This window comes from Bufo gargarizans, chromosome 5 (genome assembly GCF_014858855.1).
Source record: "Bufo gargarizans isolate SCDJY-AF-19 chromosome 5, ASM1485885v1, whole genome shotgun sequence".
Classification (NCBI taxonomy): Eukaryota; Metazoa; Chordata; class Amphibia; order Anura; family Bufonidae; genus Bufo; species Bufo gargarizans.
The window spans coordinates 34,695,097-34,716,916 of record NC_058084.1 but is presented as its reverse complement, the minus strand read 5'-3'; the positions used below and the strand labels follow the sequence as shown (position 1 = coordinate 34,716,916).

Below are 21,820 nucleotides of genomic sequence, written 5' to 3'. Positions count from 1 at the left end.
ATTGCATCGATGCGGCTCCCATCCCAGCCATTGAACATGAATAGATACAGAACGCCATCTCTTCTAGTCCGGCAGAGACTACATATGGACCGGATGGGAGATGGAATGGTGATAAGGTAAGTGAGGTTTATGTTGAAACAACTTGTTTAGGATCTTTTTTAACATCGGTTTTGTGAAGTAGCCCAAAGAGCGTTCTCACCCCTCAAAGTTCATGGCCAGTAAACCAAGGAGAAGACTTTGGATGACATGATAGATGACCTCAGGCCTTTCTCCAACTCGCCCATCTTCAGGAGTATTATTACAGCTGGCTGGCTCACCACTATATGGAAGAACAACAGTCTTGTTAAGAGTCAAGGTAACAAAGCTTGAAGGAAAAAAAAAACAAAACAACCAGTATCAGATTTTGCACAGTGAATTCTGGTAAAGGAAGTATAAGCCATAACATATGCAGAAGGAAAATGTACAACCTGCAGTGGAATCAAAGGCAATGATTAACCCCTTCAGGACCTTTCTATTTTCTGGTTTTGCCTTTTTTATTTTTCTGTTCACATAGCCATATAAAGGCTTCTTTTTTTGATGGACAAGTTGTATTTTCTACTGGCACCATTTAAAGGGTTTCTACCACCAGATTTGGTCCTATTTAGCTGACTGACACTAGCGATGTGCTAGTGTCAGCAGTCCATAACAGTGTTCTTACTTATCGTCTGTCTGCTGCCGTTCACCTTAAAAACATACTTTTATAGATATGCTAATGAGCCTCTAGGTGCTATGTGGGCGTCATTAGCACCTAGAGGGCTCCGTCCACTAACCATTTCAGCCGCCCATCGCGTCCCTCCAGCCCGCCCCGCTCCTGTTGATTGACGTGAAACTTCTCCGTATCTCGTACCAATTCCCGCGCCTGCGCCGTGCGCTTCTGTATTCTTCCGGCGCCGACTTCCTCACTGCGCCTGCGCCAACTACGTTACAGTGAGGAAGCCGGCACCAGGAGCGCGGTATTCACTCACTGCGCCTGCGCCGAATACAGAAGCGCACGGCGCAGGCGCGGGAATTGGTACGAGATACTGAGAAGTTTCACGTCAATCAACAGGTGCGGGGCGGGCTGGAGGGACGCGATGGGCGGCTGAAATGGTTAGTGGACGGAGCCCTCTAGGTGCCAATGACGCCCACATAGCACCTAGAGGCTCATTAGCATATCTATAAAAGTACGTTTTTAAGGTGAACGGCAGCAGACAGATGATAAGTAAGAACACTGTTATGGACTGCTGACACTAGCACATCGTAGTGTCAGTCAGCTAAATAGGACCAAATCTGGTGGTAGAAACCCTTTAATATTGCATACAATGTAGTAGGGAGCTGAAAATTTCAGATGGGACTTGACTGGAAAAAACACAATTCTGACAGTTTTATGGGTTTTTCTTTTACGCTATTCCCAATGCGGTAAAAGTGACCTGTTACCATCATTCTCTGGGTCAACGGTATTACAAAATCACTGCATATGTAGATACGGTAGGGTAAATAAACAATAATATCACTGAAGCTAATAAATGTACCCTTTAAAACGTCACTTTTATTAAATATAGATAAAATAGAACCCACAAAGATGTAGACAAACAAATAATAATAGATGATGGGTTATTGGTCCTAGTTATCCTAATAGGACTATAGACGATAATTAGAGGCAAAAGGGAGATTTGGATACCGGGCCACCCCATGGACTTTCATTCATATTGGGCATCCGTGCATGGGATATCTAGGCAGGGAGTCTAATTCTAGGGGCTACGTTCTGGTAGGACAATCCTCCCAATACAGGGGGTTCTGCCCTGCTTTAGGTAGGGATAGCATAGGCTGTTGGGGTCAGTTATCCCATTGTCCAGCTATATATGGCCTTTATCATCAGCCGCATTCATCGTTTCATCTCTATAACTGGGGTACTTCGTTCTATCATCAAAGAATATCCAGGGTGATTTGCTGACCCTATTCTGGACTAATCTTGTTCCAATTTATTCCACCTGAGATGCATGGTATCGTGAGTGGTTGCTCCATTTTGTATCAACGGTACCGTGAGTAACCGCATAGCGGTAACCTCTCTTGTTTTTGCCTCTAATTATCTTGGTCCTAGTTATCCTATAATCTATTATTATTATTTGTTTGTCTACATCTTTGTGAGTTCTATTTTATCTATATTTAATAAAAGTGATGTTTTAAAGGGTACATTTACTAGCGTCAGTGATATCAACACTATTACAACAATAACACATATGTAGTTTTTCTCGTATTTTAATACCGCATGCTGCGGTTTTATCTCCATCCAAAATTCCGGAACACTTGCCGGATCCGGCATTTTTTTCCATTGACATGCATTAATGCCGGATCCAGCCCCGAGTGTTCCAGCAAAACGGATCAGTTTTTCCGGATTACACCGGAGAGAGATGAATCCGGCATTTCAATGCCAGACGGATCAGGATCCTAATCCGTCTGACTAATGCCATCAAACGTTTGCAAACGTTTTGACGGATCCGGCAGGCAGTTTCGGCAACGGAACTGCCTGCCGGAATCCTCTGCCGCAAGTGTGAAAGTACCCTAACGTGTTACAGCGTACAGCAACAAAACCGTGACATCTACGGACAGAAGTAATTGCAACAAAAAAAGCCACCTTATAAGACAAGAAGCGCAGCGACACCTGCTGCAAAGGCTCAAACGGAGAAGATTGGAGAGCATTGAGCACTAGATTAAGATCCCAAGGATCGAACGGAGGACGGAAAGGGGGCGCAGCATGCGCCACTCCCAGCAGAAAAGTCCGAACCGGCGAAAACTAAGCTAAATTCCACTGAAAAAGAATAGAGAGAGCCGACACTTGCCCTTTGAGGGAGCTGAGAGCCAGCCCCAAGTCCATGCCCAACTGCAGGAAAACCAAAAGTCGCAGCAAACAAAAACGAACAGGAGACAGCTGTCGCCACTCGCACCAACTAAAGTAGGACTTCCAGGTCCGGTGGTAGATTCCAGAAGACAACGGCTCCCTGGCCCGAATCATAGTCTGGACCACCGCATCCGAAAAACCCAGATCCTTCAGTACGGCGGCTTCAAATGCAGCGACCCTAAATTCGGGAGGAAGATCGGCCCCTGCGACAGCAGGTCCTCCCGGAGAGGAAGACGCCAAGGTTTGTCAGCGAGAAGGGCGACTAGGGATGCGTGCCACACCCTGCGTGGCCAATCTGGGGCCATGAGAATGACGCTCAGACCCGATCTTCCGGAGAAGAGGCAGAATGAGAGGAAGAGGCAGGAACACGTAAGGAAACATGAACAGACTCCACAGCATCACCAGCATGTTGCATTCCAGGGCTATGGGGTCACTGTACAGCGTGACAAAGTCATCGACCTTGTTATTGAACCGTGAGGCCATGAGATCCACATCCGGCCAACCCCACCTCTCGCAGATGGCCCGTAAGACCTGCAGGTGAAGAGCCCACTCGCCAGGATTGAGACGCTCCTGGCTGAGAAGTCTGCAATCCAGTTGTCGACGCCAGGTATTTGAACTGCCAACAGTGCCGGAACATGTTTCTCCGCCCAGCTGAGAATCAGCGCCGTCTGTGCCATGACTGTCAGACTCCGGATGCCGCCCTAGTGATGGATGCACTCCACCGCCGTGGAGTTGTCTGACTGAACCCGCACCGGACAACCCCTGAAAAGGTTGGCGCAATGTTGCAGAGAGAGCCGAATCGCCCTCAACTCCAGAACATTGATTGGAAGGGAGCGCTCCTTGTGTGACCATACGCCTTGAACAGAGAGATTTTCCAACACACCACCCCAAACCTTGAGGCTTGCGTCCGTTGTCAACACCTTCCAACGGAGAGGGAGGAACGAGCGACCCGACGTCAACATCGGAGAGACCATCCACCATCTGAGCGCCTGGTGCACTGAGGTAAGGAGACGCATTGACCAATCCAAAAGGAGGCCGGGGAGCGATCCCAGCTGGACAGAATGGCTCGCTGTAGCGTTCTGGTATGGAATTGAGCATAGGGAACTGCTACGAAGGCAGAGACCATGTGCCCCAGAGCCCGCATGCAGCAACGAATGGGAACCGGATTTGGCTGCAACAAGGAGAGAATCTGAATAGGGATGAGCGAACTCGAACTGTATAGTTCGGGTTCGTACCGAATTTTGGGGTGTCCGTGACACGGACCCGAACCCGGACATTTTCGTAAAAGTCCGGGTTCGGTGTTCGTCGCTTTCTTGGCGCTTTTGTGACGCTTTCTTGGCGCTTTTTGAAAGGCTGCAAAGCAGCCAATCAACAAGCGTCATACTACTTGCCCCAAGAGGCCGTCACAGCCATGCCTACTATTGGCATGGCTGTGATTGGCCAGAGCACCATGTGACCCAGCCTCTATTTAAGCTGGAGTCACATAGCGCCGCCCGTCACTCTGCTCTGATTAGCGTAGGGAGAGGTTGCGGCTGCGACAGTAGGGCGAGATTAGGCAGATTAACTCCTCCAAAGGACTTGATTAATCGATCGATCTGCAGCTGTGCATCATTGAGCTGCTGAAATTCAATTGCTCACTGTTTTTAGGCTGCCCAGACCGTTTGTCAGTCACTTTTTTCCGGGGTGATCGGCAGCCAATTTGTGTCTTGTGGTGCGCCAGCACAAGCTGCGACCAAGTGCATTTAACCCTCAATGGTGTGGTTGTTTTTTGGCTAAAGCCTACATCAGGGTGAAGCTGTCACACCAAGTGCATTTAACCAGCAATAGTCTGTTTATTTTTTGGCCATATACTACATCAGGGGCAAGCTGCGCCCGTCACCAAGTGCATTTAACCCTCAGTAGTGTGGTTGGTCAAGCTATCACACCAAGTGCATTTAACCAGCAATAGTCTGTTCATTTTTTGGCCATATACTAAATCAGGGGCAAGCTGCGCCCGTCACCAAGTGCATTTAACCAGCAATAGTCTGTTCATTTTTTGGCCATATACTACATCAGGGGCAAGCTGCGCCCGTCACCAAGTGCATTTAACCCTCAGTAGTGTGGTTGGTCAAGCTGTGACACCAAGTGCATTTAACCAGCAATAGTCTGTTCATTTTTTGGCCATATACTACATCAGGGGCAAGCTGCGCCCGTTACCAAGTGCATTTAACCCTCAGTAGTGTGGTTGGTCAAGCTGTCACACCAAGTGCATTTAACCAGCAATAGTGTGGTTATTTTTTGGCCATATCCCAGCGCCTAAATACTAGGCCTCAAATCTATATCCCGCTAAATCTGTCGTTACCGCTGTACTGTTGTGGCTGGGCAAGTTATTTAGTGTCCGTCAAAGCACATTTTTTGTTCAGGGTTGAAATACAATTCCCAATTTAGCAATTTCATAATTTAGTGGTTTCTGCTATATCAGAGCTATTTGAAATCTATCCCTAAAAGGGTATATAATATTCAAGGTGCACATAGGGTCATTCAGAATAACTTCACACACACGCTACTGTGCATTTCCAAGTCTAATTCTGTTAGTAAATCCATACCGGTCACCCAGCGCCTAAATACTAGGCCTCAAATTTATATCCCGCTGAATTTGAATACAATACATTGGGCCAAATAATATTTTTGTTGTTGTGGTGAACCATAACAATGAGGAAAACATCTAGTAAGGGACGCGGACGTGGACATGGTCGTGGTGGTGTTAGTGGACCCTCTGGTGCTGGGAGAGGACGTGGCCGTTCTGCCACATCCACACGTCCTAGTGTACCAACTACCTCAGGTCCCAGTAGCCGCCAGAATTTACAGCGATATATGGTGGGGCCCAATGCCGTTCTAAGGATGGTAAGGCCTGAGCAGGTACAGGCATTAGTCAATTGGGTGGCCGACAGTGGATCCAGCACGTTCACATTATCTCCCACCCAGTCTTCTGCAGAAAGCGCACAGATGGCGCCTGAAAACCAACCCCATCAGTCTGTCACATCACCCCCATGCATACCAGGGAAACTGTCTCAGCCTCAAGTTATGCAGCAGTCTCTTATGCTGTTTGAAGACTCCTCTGGCAGGGTTTCCCAAGGGCATCCACCTAGCCCTTCACCAGCGGTGAAAGACATAGAATGCACTGACGCACAACCACTTATGTTCCCTGATGATGAGGACATGGGAATACCACCTCAGCACGTCTCTGATGATGACGAAACACAGGTGCCAACTGCTGCGTCTTTTTGCAGTGTGCAGACTGAACAGGAGGTCAGGGATCAAGACTGGGTGGAAGACGATGCAGGGGACGATGAGGTCCTAGACCCCACATGGAATGAAGGTCGTGCCACTGACTTTCACAGTTCGGAGGAAGAGGCAGTGGTGAGACCGAGCCAACAGCGTAGCAAAAGAGGGAGCAGTGGGCAAAAGCAGAACACCCGCCGCCAAGAGACTCCGCCTGCTACTGACCGCCGCCATCTGGGACCGAGCACCCCAAAGGCAGCTTCAAGGAGTTCCCTGGCATGGCACTTCTTCAAACAATGTGCTGACGACAAGACCCGAGTGGTTTGCACGCTGTGCCATCAGAGCCTGAAGCGAGGCATTAACGTTCTGAACCTGAGCACAACCTGCATGACCAGGCACCTGCATGCCAAGCATGAACTGCAGTGGAGTAAACACCTTAAAACCAAGGAAGTCACTCAGGCTCCCCCTGCTACCTCTTCTGCTGCTGCCGCCTCGGCCTCTTCCTCCGCCTCTGGAGGAACGTTGGCACCTGCCGCCCAGCAAACAGGGGATGTACCACCAACACCACCACCACCACCTCCGTCACCAAGCGTCTCAACCATGTCACACGCCAGCGTTCAGCTCTCCATCTCACAAACATTTGAGAGAAAGCGTAAATTCCCACCTAGCCACCCTCGATCCCTGGCCCTGAATGCCAGCATTTCTAAACTACTGGCCTATGAAATGCTGTCATTTAGGCTGGTGGACACAGACAGCTTCAAACCGCTCATGTCGCTTGCTGTCCCACAGTATGTTGTTCCTAGCCGGCACTACTTCTCCAAGAGAGCCGTGCCTTCCCTGCACAACCAAGTATCTGATAAAATCAAGTGTGCACTGCGCAACGCCATCTGTAGCAAGGTCCACCTAACCACAGATACGTGGACCAGTAAGCACGGCCAGGGACGCTATATCTCCCTAACTGCACACTGGGTAAATGTAGTGGCAGCTGGGCCCCAGGCGGAGAGCTGTTTGGCGCACGTCCTTCCGCCGCCAAGGATCGCAGGGCAACATTCTTTGCCTCCTGTTGCCACCTCCTCCTTCTCGGCTTCCTCCTCCTCTTCTTCCACCTGCTCATCCAGTCAGCCACACACCTTCACCACCAACTTCAGCACAGCCCGGGGTAAACGTCAGCAGGCCATTCTGAAACTCATATGTTTGGGGGACAGGCCCCACACCGCACAGGAGTTGTGGCGGGGTATAGAACAACAGACCGACGAGTGGTTGCTGCCGGTGAGCCTCAAGCCCGGCCTGGTGGTGTGTGATAATGGGCGAAATCTCGTTGCAGCTCTGGGACTAGCCAATTTGACGCACATCCCTTGCTTGGCGCATGTGCTGAATTTGGTGGTGCAGAAGTTCATTCACAACTACCCCGACATGTCAGAGCTGCTGCATAAAGTGCGGGCCGTCTGTTCGCGCTTCCGGCGTTCACATCCTGCTGCTGCTCGCCTGTCTGCGCTACAGCGTAACTTCGGCCTTCCCGCTCACCGCCTCATATGCGACGTGCCCACCAGGTGGAACTCCACCTTGCACATGCTGGACAGACTGTGCGAGCAGCAGCAGGCCATAGTGGAGTTTCAGCTGCAGCACGCACGGGTCAGTCGCACTACAGAACAGCACCACTTCACCACCAATGACTGGGCCTCCATGCGAGACCTGTGTGCCCTGTTGCGCTGTTTCGAGTACTCCACCAACATGGCCAGTGGCGATGACGCCGTTATCAGCGTTACAATACCACTTCTATGTCTCCTTGAGAAAACACTTAGGGCGATGATGGAAGAGGAGGTGGCCCAGGAGGAGGAGGAGGAGGAGGAGGAGGAGGAGGAAGAGGGGTCATTTTTAGCACTTTCAGGCCAGTCTCTTCGAAGTGACTCAGAGGGAGGTTTTTGGCAACAGCAGAGGCCAGGTACAAATGTGGCCAGCCAGGGCCCACTACTGGAGGACGAGGAGGACGAGGAGGTGGAGGAGGATGAGGATGAAGCATGGTCACAGCGGGGTGGCACCCAACGCAGCTCGGGTCCATCACTGGTGCGTGGCTGGGGGGAAGGCAGGACGATGACGATACGCCTCCCACAGAGGACAGCTTGTCCTTACCCCTTGGCAGCCTGGCACACATGAGCGACTACATGCTGCAGTGCCTGCGCAACGACAGCAGAGTTGCCCACATTTTAACCTGTGCGGACTACTGGGTTGCCACCCTGCTGGATCCACGCTACAAAGACAATGTGCCCACCTTACTTCCTGCACTGGAGCGTGATAGGAAGATGCGCGAGTACAAGCGCACGTTGGTAGACGCGCTACTGAGAGCATTCCCAAATGTCACAGGGGAACAAGTGGAAGCCCAAGGCCAAGGCAGAGGAGGAGCAAGAGGTCGCCAAGGCAGCTGTGTCACGGCCAGCTCCTCTGAGGGCAGGGTTAGCATGGCAGAGATGTGGAAAAGTTTTGTCAACACGCCACAGCTAACTGCACCACCACCTGATACGCAACGTGTTAGCAGGAGGCAACATTTCACTAACATGGTGGAACAGCACGTGTGCACACCCCTCCACGTACTGACTGATGGTTCGGCCCCATTCAACTTCTGGGTCTCTAAATTGTCCACGTGGCCAGAGCTAGCCTTTTATGCCTTGGAGGTGCTGGCCTGCCCGGCGGCCAGCGTTTTGTCTGAACGTGTATTCAGCACGGCAGGGGGCGTCATTACAGACAAACGCAGCCGCCTGTCTACAGCCAATGTGGACAAGCTGACGTTCATAAAAATGAACCAGGCATGGATCTCACAGGACCTGTCCGTCCCTTGTCCAGATTAGACATTAACTACCTCCCCTTAACCATATATTATTGTACTCCAGGGCACTTCCTCATTCAATCCTATTTTTATTTTCATTTTACCATTATATTGCGAGGCTACCCAAAGTTGAATGAACCTCTCCTCTGTCTGGGTGCCAGGGCCTAAATATATGCCAATGGACTGTTCCAATGTTGGGTGACGTGAAGCCTGATTCTCTGCTATGACATGCAGACTGATTCTCTGCTGACATGAAGCCAGATTCTCTGTTACGGGACCTCTCTCCTCTGCCTGGGTGCTGGGCCTAAATATATGCCAATGGACTGTTGCAGTGGTGGCTGACGTGAAGCCTCATTCTCTGCTATGACATGCAGTCTAATTCTCTGCTGACATGAAGACAGATTCTCTGTTACGGGACCTCTCTCCTCTGCCTGGGTGCCGGGGCCTAAATATCTGAGAATGGACTGTTCCAGTGGTGGGTGACGGGAAGCCAGATTCTCTGCTATGGGACCTCTCTCCAATTGATTTTGGTTAATTTTTATTTATTTAATTTTTATTTTAATTCATTTCCCTATCCACATTTGTTTGCAGGGGATTTACCTACATGTTGCTGCCTTTTGCAGCCCTCTAGCCCAAGCATGTCAAACTCAAAGGCTAACATGGGCCAAAAAAACAAAATTTAAGTTTATGTGGGCCGCATCAAAAAAAAAAAAAAAAACGGGAACGGGAAGCTGCAGGTGTCGTTATGACGTAATGATGCTCGCAAAAATATTGTGGTTACTAGGAAACCAGCTAAACCGCAAGACCAAGCCGACGTGGCAACTAGGTAATAAATCAACAAATATCAAAAAGTGAAAATGTATTCACGATAAAACCACCAAGGAGGAATGATTATTATATTTATATATATATATATATATATATATATATATATATATATATACACACACAAATATTAAACTTCACTATAAGACGCGCCTAGGTTTTTGAGGAGGAAAATAAGAAAAAATATTTTTAACCAAAAGTTGTGCTTTTGGTGGGCTTTGAATTAATGGTGGTCTGTGCGTGACACTATTATGGGGGATCTGTGGATGACGCACTGTCATGTGGGGGATCTGTGGATGGCACTGTTATGGGGGGGATCTGTGGATGGCACTGTTATGGGGGGATCTGTGGATGGCACTGTTATGGGGGATCTGTGGATGGCACTGTTATGGGGGATCTGTGGATGGCACTGTTATGGGGGATCTGTGGATGACACTGTTATGGGGGATCTGTGGATGGCACTGTTATGGGGGATCTGTGGATGGCACTGTTATGGGGGATTTGTGGATGACTCTGTTATGGGGGGGATCTGTGGATGGCACTGTTATGGGGGATCTGTGGATGGCACTGTTATGGGGGATCTGTGGATGGCACTGTTATGGGGGATCTGTGGATGGCACTGTTATGGGGGATCTGTGGATGGCACTGTTATGGGGGATCTGTGGATGGCACTGTTATGGGGGATCTGTGGATGGCACTGTTATGGGGGATCTGTGGATGGCACTGTTATGGGGGATCTGTGGATGGCACTGTTATGGGGGGATCTGTGGATGGCACTGTTATGGGGGATCTGTGGATGGCACTGTTATGGGGGATCTGTGGATGGCACTGTTATGGGGGATCTGTGGATGGCACTGTTATGGGGGATCTGTGGATGGCACTGTTATGGGGGGATCTGTGGATGGCACTGTTATGGGGGGATCTGTGGATGGCACTGTTATGGGGGATCTGTGGATGGCACTGTTATGGGGGATCTGTGGATGGCACTGTTATGGGGGATCTGTGGATGGCACTGTTATGGGGGGATCTGTGGATGGCACTGTTATGGGGGATCTGTGGATGGCACTGTTATGGGGGATCTGTGGATGGCACTGTTATGGGGGATCTGTGGATGGCACTGTTATGGGGGATCTGTGGATGGCACTGTTATGGGGGATCTGTGGATGGCACTGTTATGGGGGATCTGTGGATGGCACTGTTATGGGGGATCTGTGGATGGCACTGTTATGGGGGACCTGTGGATGGCACTGTTATGGGGGACCTGTGGATGGCACTGTTATGGGGGACCTGTGGATGGCACTGTTATGGGGGACCTGTGGATGGCACTGTTATGGGGGACCTGTGGATGGCACTGTTATGGGGGACCTGTGGATGGCACTGTTATGGGGGATCTGTGGATGGCACTGTTATGGGGGATCTGTGGATGGCACTGTTATGGGGGATCTGTGGATGGCACTGTTATGGGGGATCTGTGGATGGCACTGTTATGGGGGACCTGTGGATGGCACTGTTATGGGGGATCTGTGGATGGCACTGTTATGGGGGATCTGTGGATGGCACTGTTATGGGGGATCTGTGGATGGCACTGTTATGGGGGATCTGTGGATGGCACTGTTATGGGGGATCTGTGGATGGCACTGTTATGGGGATCTGTGGATGGTACTGCTATGGGGTGGGATATCTGTGGATGGCATTGTTATGGGGTGGGGGGATCTGTGGATGGCATTGTTATGGGGTGGGGGATCTGTGGATGGTGCTGTTATGGGGGATCTGTGGATGTCATTGTTATGAGGTGGGGGATCTGTGGATGGAACTGTTATGGGGTGGGATATCTGTGGATGGTACTGCTATGGGGTGGGATATCTGTGGATGGCATTGTTATGAGGTGGGGGGATCTGTGGATGGCACTGTTATGGGGGATCTGTGGATGGCACTGTTATGGGGGATCTGTGGATGGCACTGTTATGGGGGATCTGTGGATGGCACTGTTATGGGGGATCTGTGGATGGCACTGTTATGGGGGATCTGTTGATGGCACTGTTATGGGGGATCTGTTGATGGCACTGTTATGGGGATCTGTGGATGGCACTGTTATGGGGGATCTGTGGATGGCACTGTTATGGGGGATCTGTGAATGGCACTGTTATGGGGGATCTGTGGATGGCACTGTTATGGGGGATCTGTGGATGGCACTGTTATGGGGGATCTGTGGATGGCACTGTTATGGGGGATCTGTGGATGGCACTGTTATGGGGATCTGTGGATGGTACTGCTATGGGGTGGGATATCTGTGGATGGCATTGTTATGGGGTGGGGGGGATCTGTGGATGGCATTGTTATGGGGTGGGGGATCTGTGGATGGTGCTGTTATGGGGGATCTGTGGATGTCATTGTTATGAGGTGGGGGATCTGTGGATGGAACTGTTATGGGGTGGGATATCTGTGGATGGTACTGCTATGGGGTGGGATATCTGTGGATGGCATTGTTATGAGGTGGGGGGATCTGTGGATGGAACTGTTATGGGGGGGATCTGTGGATGACACTGCTATATGTCATCCACAGATCCCCCTCATAACAGTGTCCCCCAATACACCGGCCCTCTGCTCACCGAAGTATTTATAAACGTGAATCCTTATCCTGTTATTAAGTTGAACTAACGCTGCCCTCTCCCATGTTCCCATGTTCCCCTGTATCCCCACAGCACTTACGAACACGCTTCCATAGCAGGCAGAGCGGACGGCACCAGTAACGTCACTCACTGACGTCGCGCGTCTGCTCCGCCTGCTTCATTCATAAAGTGGGCGGAGCAGGCGCTCGACGTCAGTGAGTGACGTTACTGCTGCTGTCCTCTCTGCCTGCTATTGAAGCTTAAGTAAGGGGGACATGGGAACATGGGAGAGGGCAGCGTTAGTTCAACTTAATAACAGGATAAGGATTCACATTTATAAATACTTTGGTGAGCGGCGGGGCCCGGTGTAAGAGTACAGTGACTGCACCGGGCCCCGCCCCTAGTTACGGACTCCAGCCCCTCCTCTCTCCCGGCTCATACATAGCAGTCTGCGATGCTACATCTTTGCCGGGCCGCAAAGATATTCATTGCGGGCCGCATGTTTGACACCCATGCTCTAGCCCTTTCCTGGGCTGTTTTACAGCCGTTTTAGTGCCGAAAAGTTCGGGTCCCCATTGACTTCAATGGGGTTCGGGTTCGGGACGAAGTTCGGATCGGGTTCGGATCCCGAACCCGAACATTTCCGGGAAGTTCGGCCGAACTTCTCGAACCCGAACATCCAGGTGTTCGCTCAACTCTAAATCTGAAGACTGAGAGCGGATAGTTTTTCCTGAGGCAAGAAAACCTTGGCCTGACAAGTGTCCAGTACCATTCCCATATAAAAGTCAACCACTGCGATGGATAAAACCAAGACTTCTGCCATCCGAAGCGCTCCAGGGTGTCTATAACAATGTTCAAGCTGTCCGCTGTCCGCTGGAACGATGGACCCTTCACCAGGATGTTGTCTAAGTAAGGGATCGCCTCGATCCCCCTGGCATGGAGCAAGGCCATGACTGCCGCCAGAACCTTCGTAAAGACCATGGGAGCCGTGGCCAGGCCGAACGGGAGGGCTACAAACTGGTAGTGAAATGGACGCACTGCGAACCAGAGTAAACTCTGATGACTGATGCATATGGGCACGTGAAGATAAGCGTCCTTGATGTCTATCGAGGACAGATACTCCCCCGGTTTCATGGACGCAATGACCGACCTCAGTGACTCCATCCGGAATCTGCAGACGCGAAGGAAACGGTTGAGCGCCTTGAGGTCCAGAACGTGATGGACCGTCCCCTCTTTTTTGGGAACCACAAAGAGATCGAAGTAAAATCCCCGAAAACGGTTTTGAACGGGAAACGGAACAATCACACCTTGCTGCAGCAGCGTGCGAATTGCTAGAAAAAAAAATTGCGGCTGCGGGAGAGGCCGGAGGAAACGACTGAAAAGAAACGGGACCAAGGGGAGGATTTGAAATCCAGCTTGTAGCCCTCTGCAATGACCTCCCTCACCCATGCATCTGAGACGTGAGCCAGCCAAACATGCCGAAACACATGAACGGAGCCGTCCGTCATGCAGTGGAGTTCTTGGGGTTAAAGGACTCCACAAGCCACGCCCTGTTGACGGGAATGTCAGGAAGGGCGCGGCTTGAAGGAAGATTTGCGCTTCTCATCCGTGGCCGACTTGTCTGTCTGAAAGGGGCGAAAAAAGGCTGCTTTTTTGACCTATTAGACTGCCTCCTGTTCTGTGGTAAATGGGTACTCTTACCACCTGTAGCATCCGAAATTATCTCATCCAGGAGCTTACAAAAAAGTCTTCTGCCGGTAAAGGGGAGGGCCGTCAGGGTCCGCTTTGAAGCATTATCTGCCACGAATAGCCACCAACAGGGCTGACAAGCGACCCATAAACCTGGCTGCGTCCAAAGGTGCTTCACAAATATATACACTGGCATGCGAGAGCTGCAGGGCCACATCTGCAAGTTCCCCGAGGTGACTCCCGAGTCGAGACCCTAACGTAAATTACTTGCCCACTCTCCCATCGCCTTGCTCACCTTGGTAGAGGCAAACACCGGCTGCAGCGCTGTGCCCACTACTTCAAAGGTAGATTTTGCAAACGCTTCTAGCTTCTTATCTTTGATATCAGAAAAAGAAGCCACATCCGCCATTGGCAAGGTAGTATGTTTAGCCAATCGGGAAACTGGCGGGTCCACTATAGGTGGAGCCGACAATTTCTTAGTCAAATCCTCCGGAAAAGGATAAAGGACGTTCAAGTGTTTTGGCAACATAAAACGTCTATCAGGGAAATTCCACTCCTTGGAGAGAGAGCGGAATCAAACTCCTGGTGGTTGGGGAAACACTTGTGAAAGCAACAGGAGCTTCTAATAGAAAAACCTGAGCTGGCAGATGACTGTGCGGGAAACTCAACCTGCAACGTCTCCATAACCACCGTAATTAGATTGTCCACCATGGGGGACAGTTTGACCCTCCGGCGAGACAACATCCTCATCTGACCCTCTCTCCTCAGAAAATGCCTCCAACTGAGGACACGTCGGAGTGAGACTCTCTAGTAGGTGAAGGAGAGGCCGAGGAAACAGGAGACACAGACACCCTTTTGGGGGGAGGATGCTCTGGCCCGTTTTGTGGGACCGCTGCGATGGGCACGCGCCCCATGATCCCCAGAGTCGGACCGGTCAGAGGACTGCCTTGACGACAAACGCCCCAATATATCCACAATAGCTTTGTTGGTATTGGAGACATCTTGTACCACCCTAGACAGGGAACGCGCCCATTCCGGTTCTTCCATAGGATGGGCAGCGGGAAGCAATGGGTTTGGGCCGAGCTACTTCAAGGCGGAGCAGCACACGCAAAGAGTCTGACTGAGGGGATGGAAATTTTGCACAACACGACGCACAAGCAAAATGACGCACCAAAGGGACCGCCTGCTTCGGGACCTGGGGTCTGGGCTCAGGCATAGTGACAATCCTGGCGCCGAGGAAAAGGGGAAGGTTAGGCCTGTAAGAAGGGACAAACAGCACTTACCCAGCCTGTGTCCCTCCAAGCAGCAAGCCAGTCCATCAGCATCCCGCCAGGTGCTTTGAATAAAAAAGTGGGCTCCTGCTCTGCTGCTGGCGTGGGGACACACACACACACACACACACACGCCCCGCCGCCAAAATGACACAGTCTCTGAGCCCGACCTCAGATGTTGTGAGACACAACTGACCAAGGCACCTGGGGGGGGTAAATTTCTGTAATTGACGCAGACATTAGCCCAGGGTGTCCACTGTTAAAACAGCAGAAACCCAGCGTCTATGGTGCCCACTGCACTCAGGAAAGGGTGCCACTACATGTACAGTGGAGGTCCTGAAATGGTTAAAGGGGTTGTCCAAGTTGATTTATTTTTTCTTATAAAAGACAAGATAGGAATAAAATAATAATAAAAATCCTTATTTTCACCGTTCTGAACCCCCTCCATTCCAGTGCCACAGCTATGATCCAGATTTTGTTTTCAAGACTGTAGCAGTGAAGTGCCCTTATACTGCACATGACAGCTGCGGCCAATCACTGGCCTTAGTGGTCTCATGCCATAGAACTGCTGAGGCCAGCGATTGGTTACAGTGGTCATGTGTGGTATATGGGCATGTTATCGCTACAGGCAGAGAGGGTCAAAGTGGTGTTCGGAATGGTTGGTACACGTTTCTTTTTATAATTTTACAATGTGGTTTGGCAAAAGTGAAAAAAAAATGCAACAAAAATGTCTGGTGTGAATATGGCTTTGAACAAAATGTTTCACAAAACAAGTAAAACCTATATCCCTTAGGGGTTGCCACCTAACTTTAACAGACTATCAAATGGCACATCTGCCAAATACTGCAGTCGGGCAGGGGTTCTCTCATGTAGAAGCCAGCATGGCGATCACCACCCCTCTTCAAATGATGCAGAATGGTCTCCATTCTGGCATATACAGGTGAAACTCGAAAAATTAGAATATCGTGCAAAAGTCGATTTATTTCAGTAATGCAAATGAAAAGGAATTGCATTAATGCAGCTTAAAATTAGAATTTTGTGAAAAGGTTGAATATTCTAGGCTCAAAGTGTCACACTCTAGTCAGCTAATTCATCCATACCCCCTGAGCAAAGGGGACCTTAAAATTGAGACTTTGGTGTTTTCCAAAAATGTGAGCCATAATCATCCAAATTATAACAAATAAAGGCTTGAAATATCTCGCTTTGCATGTAATGAGTCTCATATGTTAGTTTCACCTTTTAAGTTGCATTACTGAAATAAATTAACTTTGCACAATATTCTAATTTTTCGAGTTTCACCTGTAAATGGGGTCCCACTATGACATCCTAATAAGGCAAATGGACGGAGGTGGTCGGGGGCGAGACATCCTTTTTAACATTATTGGGTTAGACTAAGAAAAGATAAACTACTTACCGAAACCTTTTAAATATCCCCTGGGATATGGAGAACAGGCATATAATTAAGACCAGGAGGTAAAAGGGTAAAAGTGAGGACTGTGTAAGCCGTAAGAGGTAGTCCTGAGACGGCGGCTGGAATGATTCCTGACACAGCAGCCAGTTCACCGTGAAATTCCTGCGCCACAAAAACAGGTAGGACAATAAGGAAGCAAGCACAAACTAAATCACCAAATGTAAGAAAAGGTACATTTCAAATTTAACTTACTTTGTCATACTCAGTCCAAATTTTACTTCGAGAGACTTTAGGATTTGATGGTTTTCTTTATGAGGAATGACGGTCTGAAGAATAAAGGTCACATATGTACAGGAGGATCTGTAGATCTTTACAGGGGATAAGTATATAGACCAGGGATGGACAACTTGCAGCTCTCCAGCTGTTGTAAAACTACAACTCCCACCATGCCCTGCTGTAGGCTGATAACTGTAGGCAGTATGGGCATGCTGGGAGGTTTAGTTTTGCAACAGCTGGAGAGCCTCAGGTTGGCCATCCCCGATAGAGACTACGTACAGTACCATTCGCTGCCATATAACGGGGGCAATTCCAAACCAGTGTGAAGAGTGCAGCGCCACCTAGTGGAGAATTAACAAGTGCCCTCTTTGGCCCATTTGTATTCCCAGGAAAGAAATTTCATTTTTGTCACCAAGTTGGACAATAAACAAAAGCAAATCAGTTACAGGGTACGGTCAGATGCTTAGGCAATGGTAGGAGCAGGAGCCTCTTATGCAAAGCTCTTTGCAAGTCATCCGGTCCACCCATCAATGGTACTTAATTTTTTTTAACCCAGTGACAACATCCCCCAATTCTCCATGGGATGTCTCTGATATTACAGTACATCCCTGTTAAAGGAAATGGGACTAAACTGCAATTCCAGTCACAGCCAACAGACAGATGTAAATGATGGTCAAAGGGTAGAGAAAGGCGCCCATAGGGTGAGTGTGTTCAATAAGTGGAGAATCCACCAAAAAAGTTTTTTTATGTATGCTCACCTATTAAGGTAGCAGTTGTATGTAGACGGTTCACAGTTGGTGCAGCCCAAATTTATCCGAATCCCTTGGGTGGGAGCCACCCCACCACTTGGGTTAGAGAGTGGGAACGAGAAGAAAGGACGCTGACTGTTTCGGTTGAACGTATGGTCAGTAGGAGGCGCACTATCACAACTGGATAATTTGTGACAAATTATCCAGTTGTGACAGTGCGCCTCCTACTGTCCATACGTTAGACCGAAACAGTCAAGCGTCCTTTCTTCTCGTTCCAACAGACAGACAAAAAATAATCTAATCCCGGACGACCCCTTTAACACCAAATCACTTACCCTTATTAAAAAATGCAAGGATACTGCAATCGTAAATGCTAAATAAAAGTACATCATCTTCATCACTTTTGCTCTGAAGGTGCCCTTCTTCACACTAATCTGAGGGAATAACAGAAAGCAAAGTAAATACTCATGAAAAGTATTGGTTTTCGGGTGTACAATCGTGCACAGGAACATTCAGTTAATGATTTGTTATCTGCATTCCTGAATCCTGCGCCTCATCACTAGCCGTGTACAGTAGAAAAGCCTCAATCGGTGATGTCTCCATCTAACATCACCATCTAATATGGAAGTTATGTCATATCAATCATTGTTGCTGTGACCCAATATACATTGCTGTTCTATATAGTCAGTAAAAAGGGTCTCAGTCACATTTGTCAATGGGCTGCCTCTGGTGTTGCATTCAGTTCCACCACCAGACACTGACCATGGACAAGTGTAGAACTGGTTCCAAGAAAGCACAACCTTTTTTTTAACTATATCCAGGCACCCCCTTTAAAGATCTTGAACACATTTTAAGAAAATACTGGTTTTAGGAGACTTTCACTGCTATTCCCAGTGTGTGTACATGAGGAATAGCAGTACGTCTAGCCAATATGTGCTTGTATCCTGCATCTATCACCAGTTTTCCCTCTGAAGGCACTCTCTAATTGGCGGTTCTTACACTAGTAGGTGTAGACTAGTTGATATGTCTCCCATACACTGCACACACATAGACGAGAACATCATGCTCTCCTAAATCTCTGCAGCACACTATGAGAAGCAGCATGGAGGACAGACACACAGGGAACCTTTGTGTGACCGCCATTCCTTAAGACTTGGATGCTTTCCTTTCCTTCTCCACACCCTAATCTGCTGTGTTTACACCCACTTTGCCCATCTCTACTGGTATCCCTGAACTGGATTAGGGCTCATGCACATGAACATGTGCCAGCCCTTCCGTGCATTGTGGGGGGTCCACAATTTGTGCGGGTCTGGATCCACGCAGTTGCCGCAGACGGATTCTGACCCATTCAACTTAAATGGGTCCATGATCCATCCGCACCGCAAAAATATGATTTTTTGTGATTACCTGTAAAATCCTTTTCTCGCTGAGTTCATTGGGGGACACAGGAGACCATGGGTATAGCTGCTGCCGCCACTAGGAGGCGACACTAGGCAAAAAAAAAAAAAGTGTTAGCTCCTCCTCTCAGCTATATCCCTCCTGCACACACTGAGCTAAATCAGTTTGTACAAAAGCAGTAGCCGCAGCCAGGAGAAGCCAACAGAAACCAATTGCATGAAAGAGAGCTGGAGATGGGTCAGAACCAAGAACAGGTGAGACCCACCAAAAAGAACCAGAAATCTACTTACTGGGGGAGTGCTGTGTCCCCCAATGAACTCCGCGAGAAAAGGATTTTACAGGCAAGAACAAAAAATCCTATTTTCTCGCTCGTATCATTGGGGACACAGGAGACCATGGGACATTCCAAAGCAGTACCATGGGGAGGGAACAAAAGACTACAACTAGGGCTGGCCATGGGATACCGCACAGAAATGTGGGGAAAGGATGCACAGGAACCCTGAATGGGATAGAAAGAGCATGAACCAGGAAGGCCAGCCAGAGAGCGTAGAACGCACAGCGTCTTAGACTGGGCAAAAAGAGGAAACCCCAGTTAAACAAAGCCCAAGGACTTGAGAGGTTTCAGAAGATGTGGATAGCAGCACATAATATCCACAAGAAGGACAAGTATGTCTGACGACTGAAGATGATGTGCGGAAGGTACTTCTGGATAACGAGGACCACAGAATTGCTGCGGGGACCTGTACTGGAAACCCAGGATGTCTTGCATGGCAATAGGCCCCATGGAAAACCGAGGGGAGTTTACTCAACAGAAATGAACCTATAGAATCTGGGTATGCACGAGACCTGGCAAACGAGCAACAGCAAAACCCAGACACGACCTTACCAAATGTGTAAGTATCAGGATGGGATACTTCGACCCAGGAAAAAACTAGGAAAACTGGAAGGAACTACTGGGCAACTGGCAGAGGACTAGTCCTGTAGGCATCTCCCAGGTACGTGAGGAGACCCCTGTGGGCCAATTTGTAAAAAAAATTGTGAGTAGCCACTCCCTCGTAAAGAATCCAGCACGAAGAGACTAAAAAGTATGGAATATGATCACTCATCAAGACAGAGATAAGGGATGGCCAAGGGGGACAAAAAGCCACAACGGGAACCAATCAGAGGAAGAAAATAAAAAAACATAGACAAATGGGGAGTAGTCTAAGAGGAAAAGACTGTGTCCCTGGATCAATAGCATCCCAACCGTGAAGCAGAGAGCAATGCGGCAGAAGAGTGCCGCCAAAGCAACCTCTGCCACTGGACAAAAGGAAGACTGCGAGTGATGCTGGATCCAGGACCATATCATGACTGGCATTAGACAGCCTGAGGAAACTGAACAACGCACTCTTAAAAGAGAGCAGGTTACAATACATGAGAGAGAGCATATACACTTGCTAGAATACACTCATGGAAGCCGATCCAAAAGGTAAGGATCGCAGCATACATCTCTGCTTAAAAAGGAAACACCCCCTAAGGAGCAGGTACCGTGGAAGACAGATGCCCCCAGAGTAGGGATCGACCGATATTGATTTTTTAGGGCCGATACCGATAATTTGTGAACTTTCAGGCCGATAGCCGATAATTTATACCGATATTCTGGGAATTTTCATTTTTGAAAAAAAAAATTAAATTCCCACAAATCTGATGAAAATTAATGTTTATTGTTAATGTGTATTTTTATTTTTTTTGTAAATCTTTCTTTTTCATTTATATTTAATATTTTGGTGTTTTTTTATATTTTTATTACTTTTTTTTTTTTTTAACTAACTTTTAGCCCCCTTAGGGACTAGAACCCTTGTCCTATTCACCCTGATAGAGATCTATCAGGGTGAATAGGAGCTCACACTGTCCCTGCTGCTCTGTGCTTTGTGCACACAGCAGCATGGAGCTTACCATGGCAGCCAGGGCTTCAATAGCGTCCTGGCTGCCATGGTAACCGATCGGAGCCCCAGCATTACACTGCTGGGGCTCCGATCGGAGGAGCAGGGGAGAGGGAATCCTGTGGGGGGCGCACTGCGACTGGGGGGGGGGGGGGCGCACCACTGCTTAATACTGGGGGGGGGAGGGGGGGCGCACTGCGACTGGGGGGAGGGGGGGGCGCACTGCGCCACCAATGCCTAATATTGGGGGGGAGGGGGGGCGCACTGCGCCACCAATGTCTGATACTGGGGGGCTTGGGGGGGCGCACTGCGCCACCAATGAAGCTTAATCTCACATTTATTCATATACAGGAGGCGGGAGCTGCAGGATCACATCGCAGGCTCCCGACCTCTATGACAAGTAGCTGCGATCCGCGGCACCTGAGGAGTTAACTACCGCAGATCGCAGCTACAGCTCATAGAGGTCGGGAGCCGGCTATGTGATCCTGCAGCTCCCGCCTCCTGTATATGAATTAATGTGAGATTAATCTTCATTGGTGGAGCAGAGGCCACAGCCCCTCCCCTCCTCTTGTCCCCTGTCCTCCCATTGGCTGGAGCGGCAGCAGCAGCACAGGGGGAGGAGACACTGCTCCTTCTCCCCTGTGCTGCTGCTGAGGGAACACGGAGAGCGC

The 21,820-nt window shown here is 49.3% G+C and overlaps 1 protein-coding gene across 3 annotated transcripts in view; it reads right to left on the bottom strand.

Annotated features, from left to right (window-relative positions):
• Positions 1-21,820, bottom strand: part of DPY19L4 (dpy-19 like 4) — an 85,391-nt gene that overhangs the window by 26,724 nt on the left and 36,847 nt on the right. For all 3 annotated transcript variants that reach the window (XM_044294261.1, XM_044294264.1, XM_044294262.1), the window contains exons 11-14: positions 18,165-18,263; positions 17,057-17,130; positions 16,808-16,966; positions 200-319 (exon numbers count right to left, since the gene is read on the bottom strand). In XM_044294261.1, the coding sequence (XP_044150196.1) occupies positions 200-319; positions 16,808-16,966; positions 17,057-17,130; positions 18,165-18,263 (452 nt within the window). The remainder of the gene's footprint in view (positions 1-199; positions 320-16,807; positions 16,967-17,056; positions 17,131-18,164; positions 18,264-21,820) is intronic.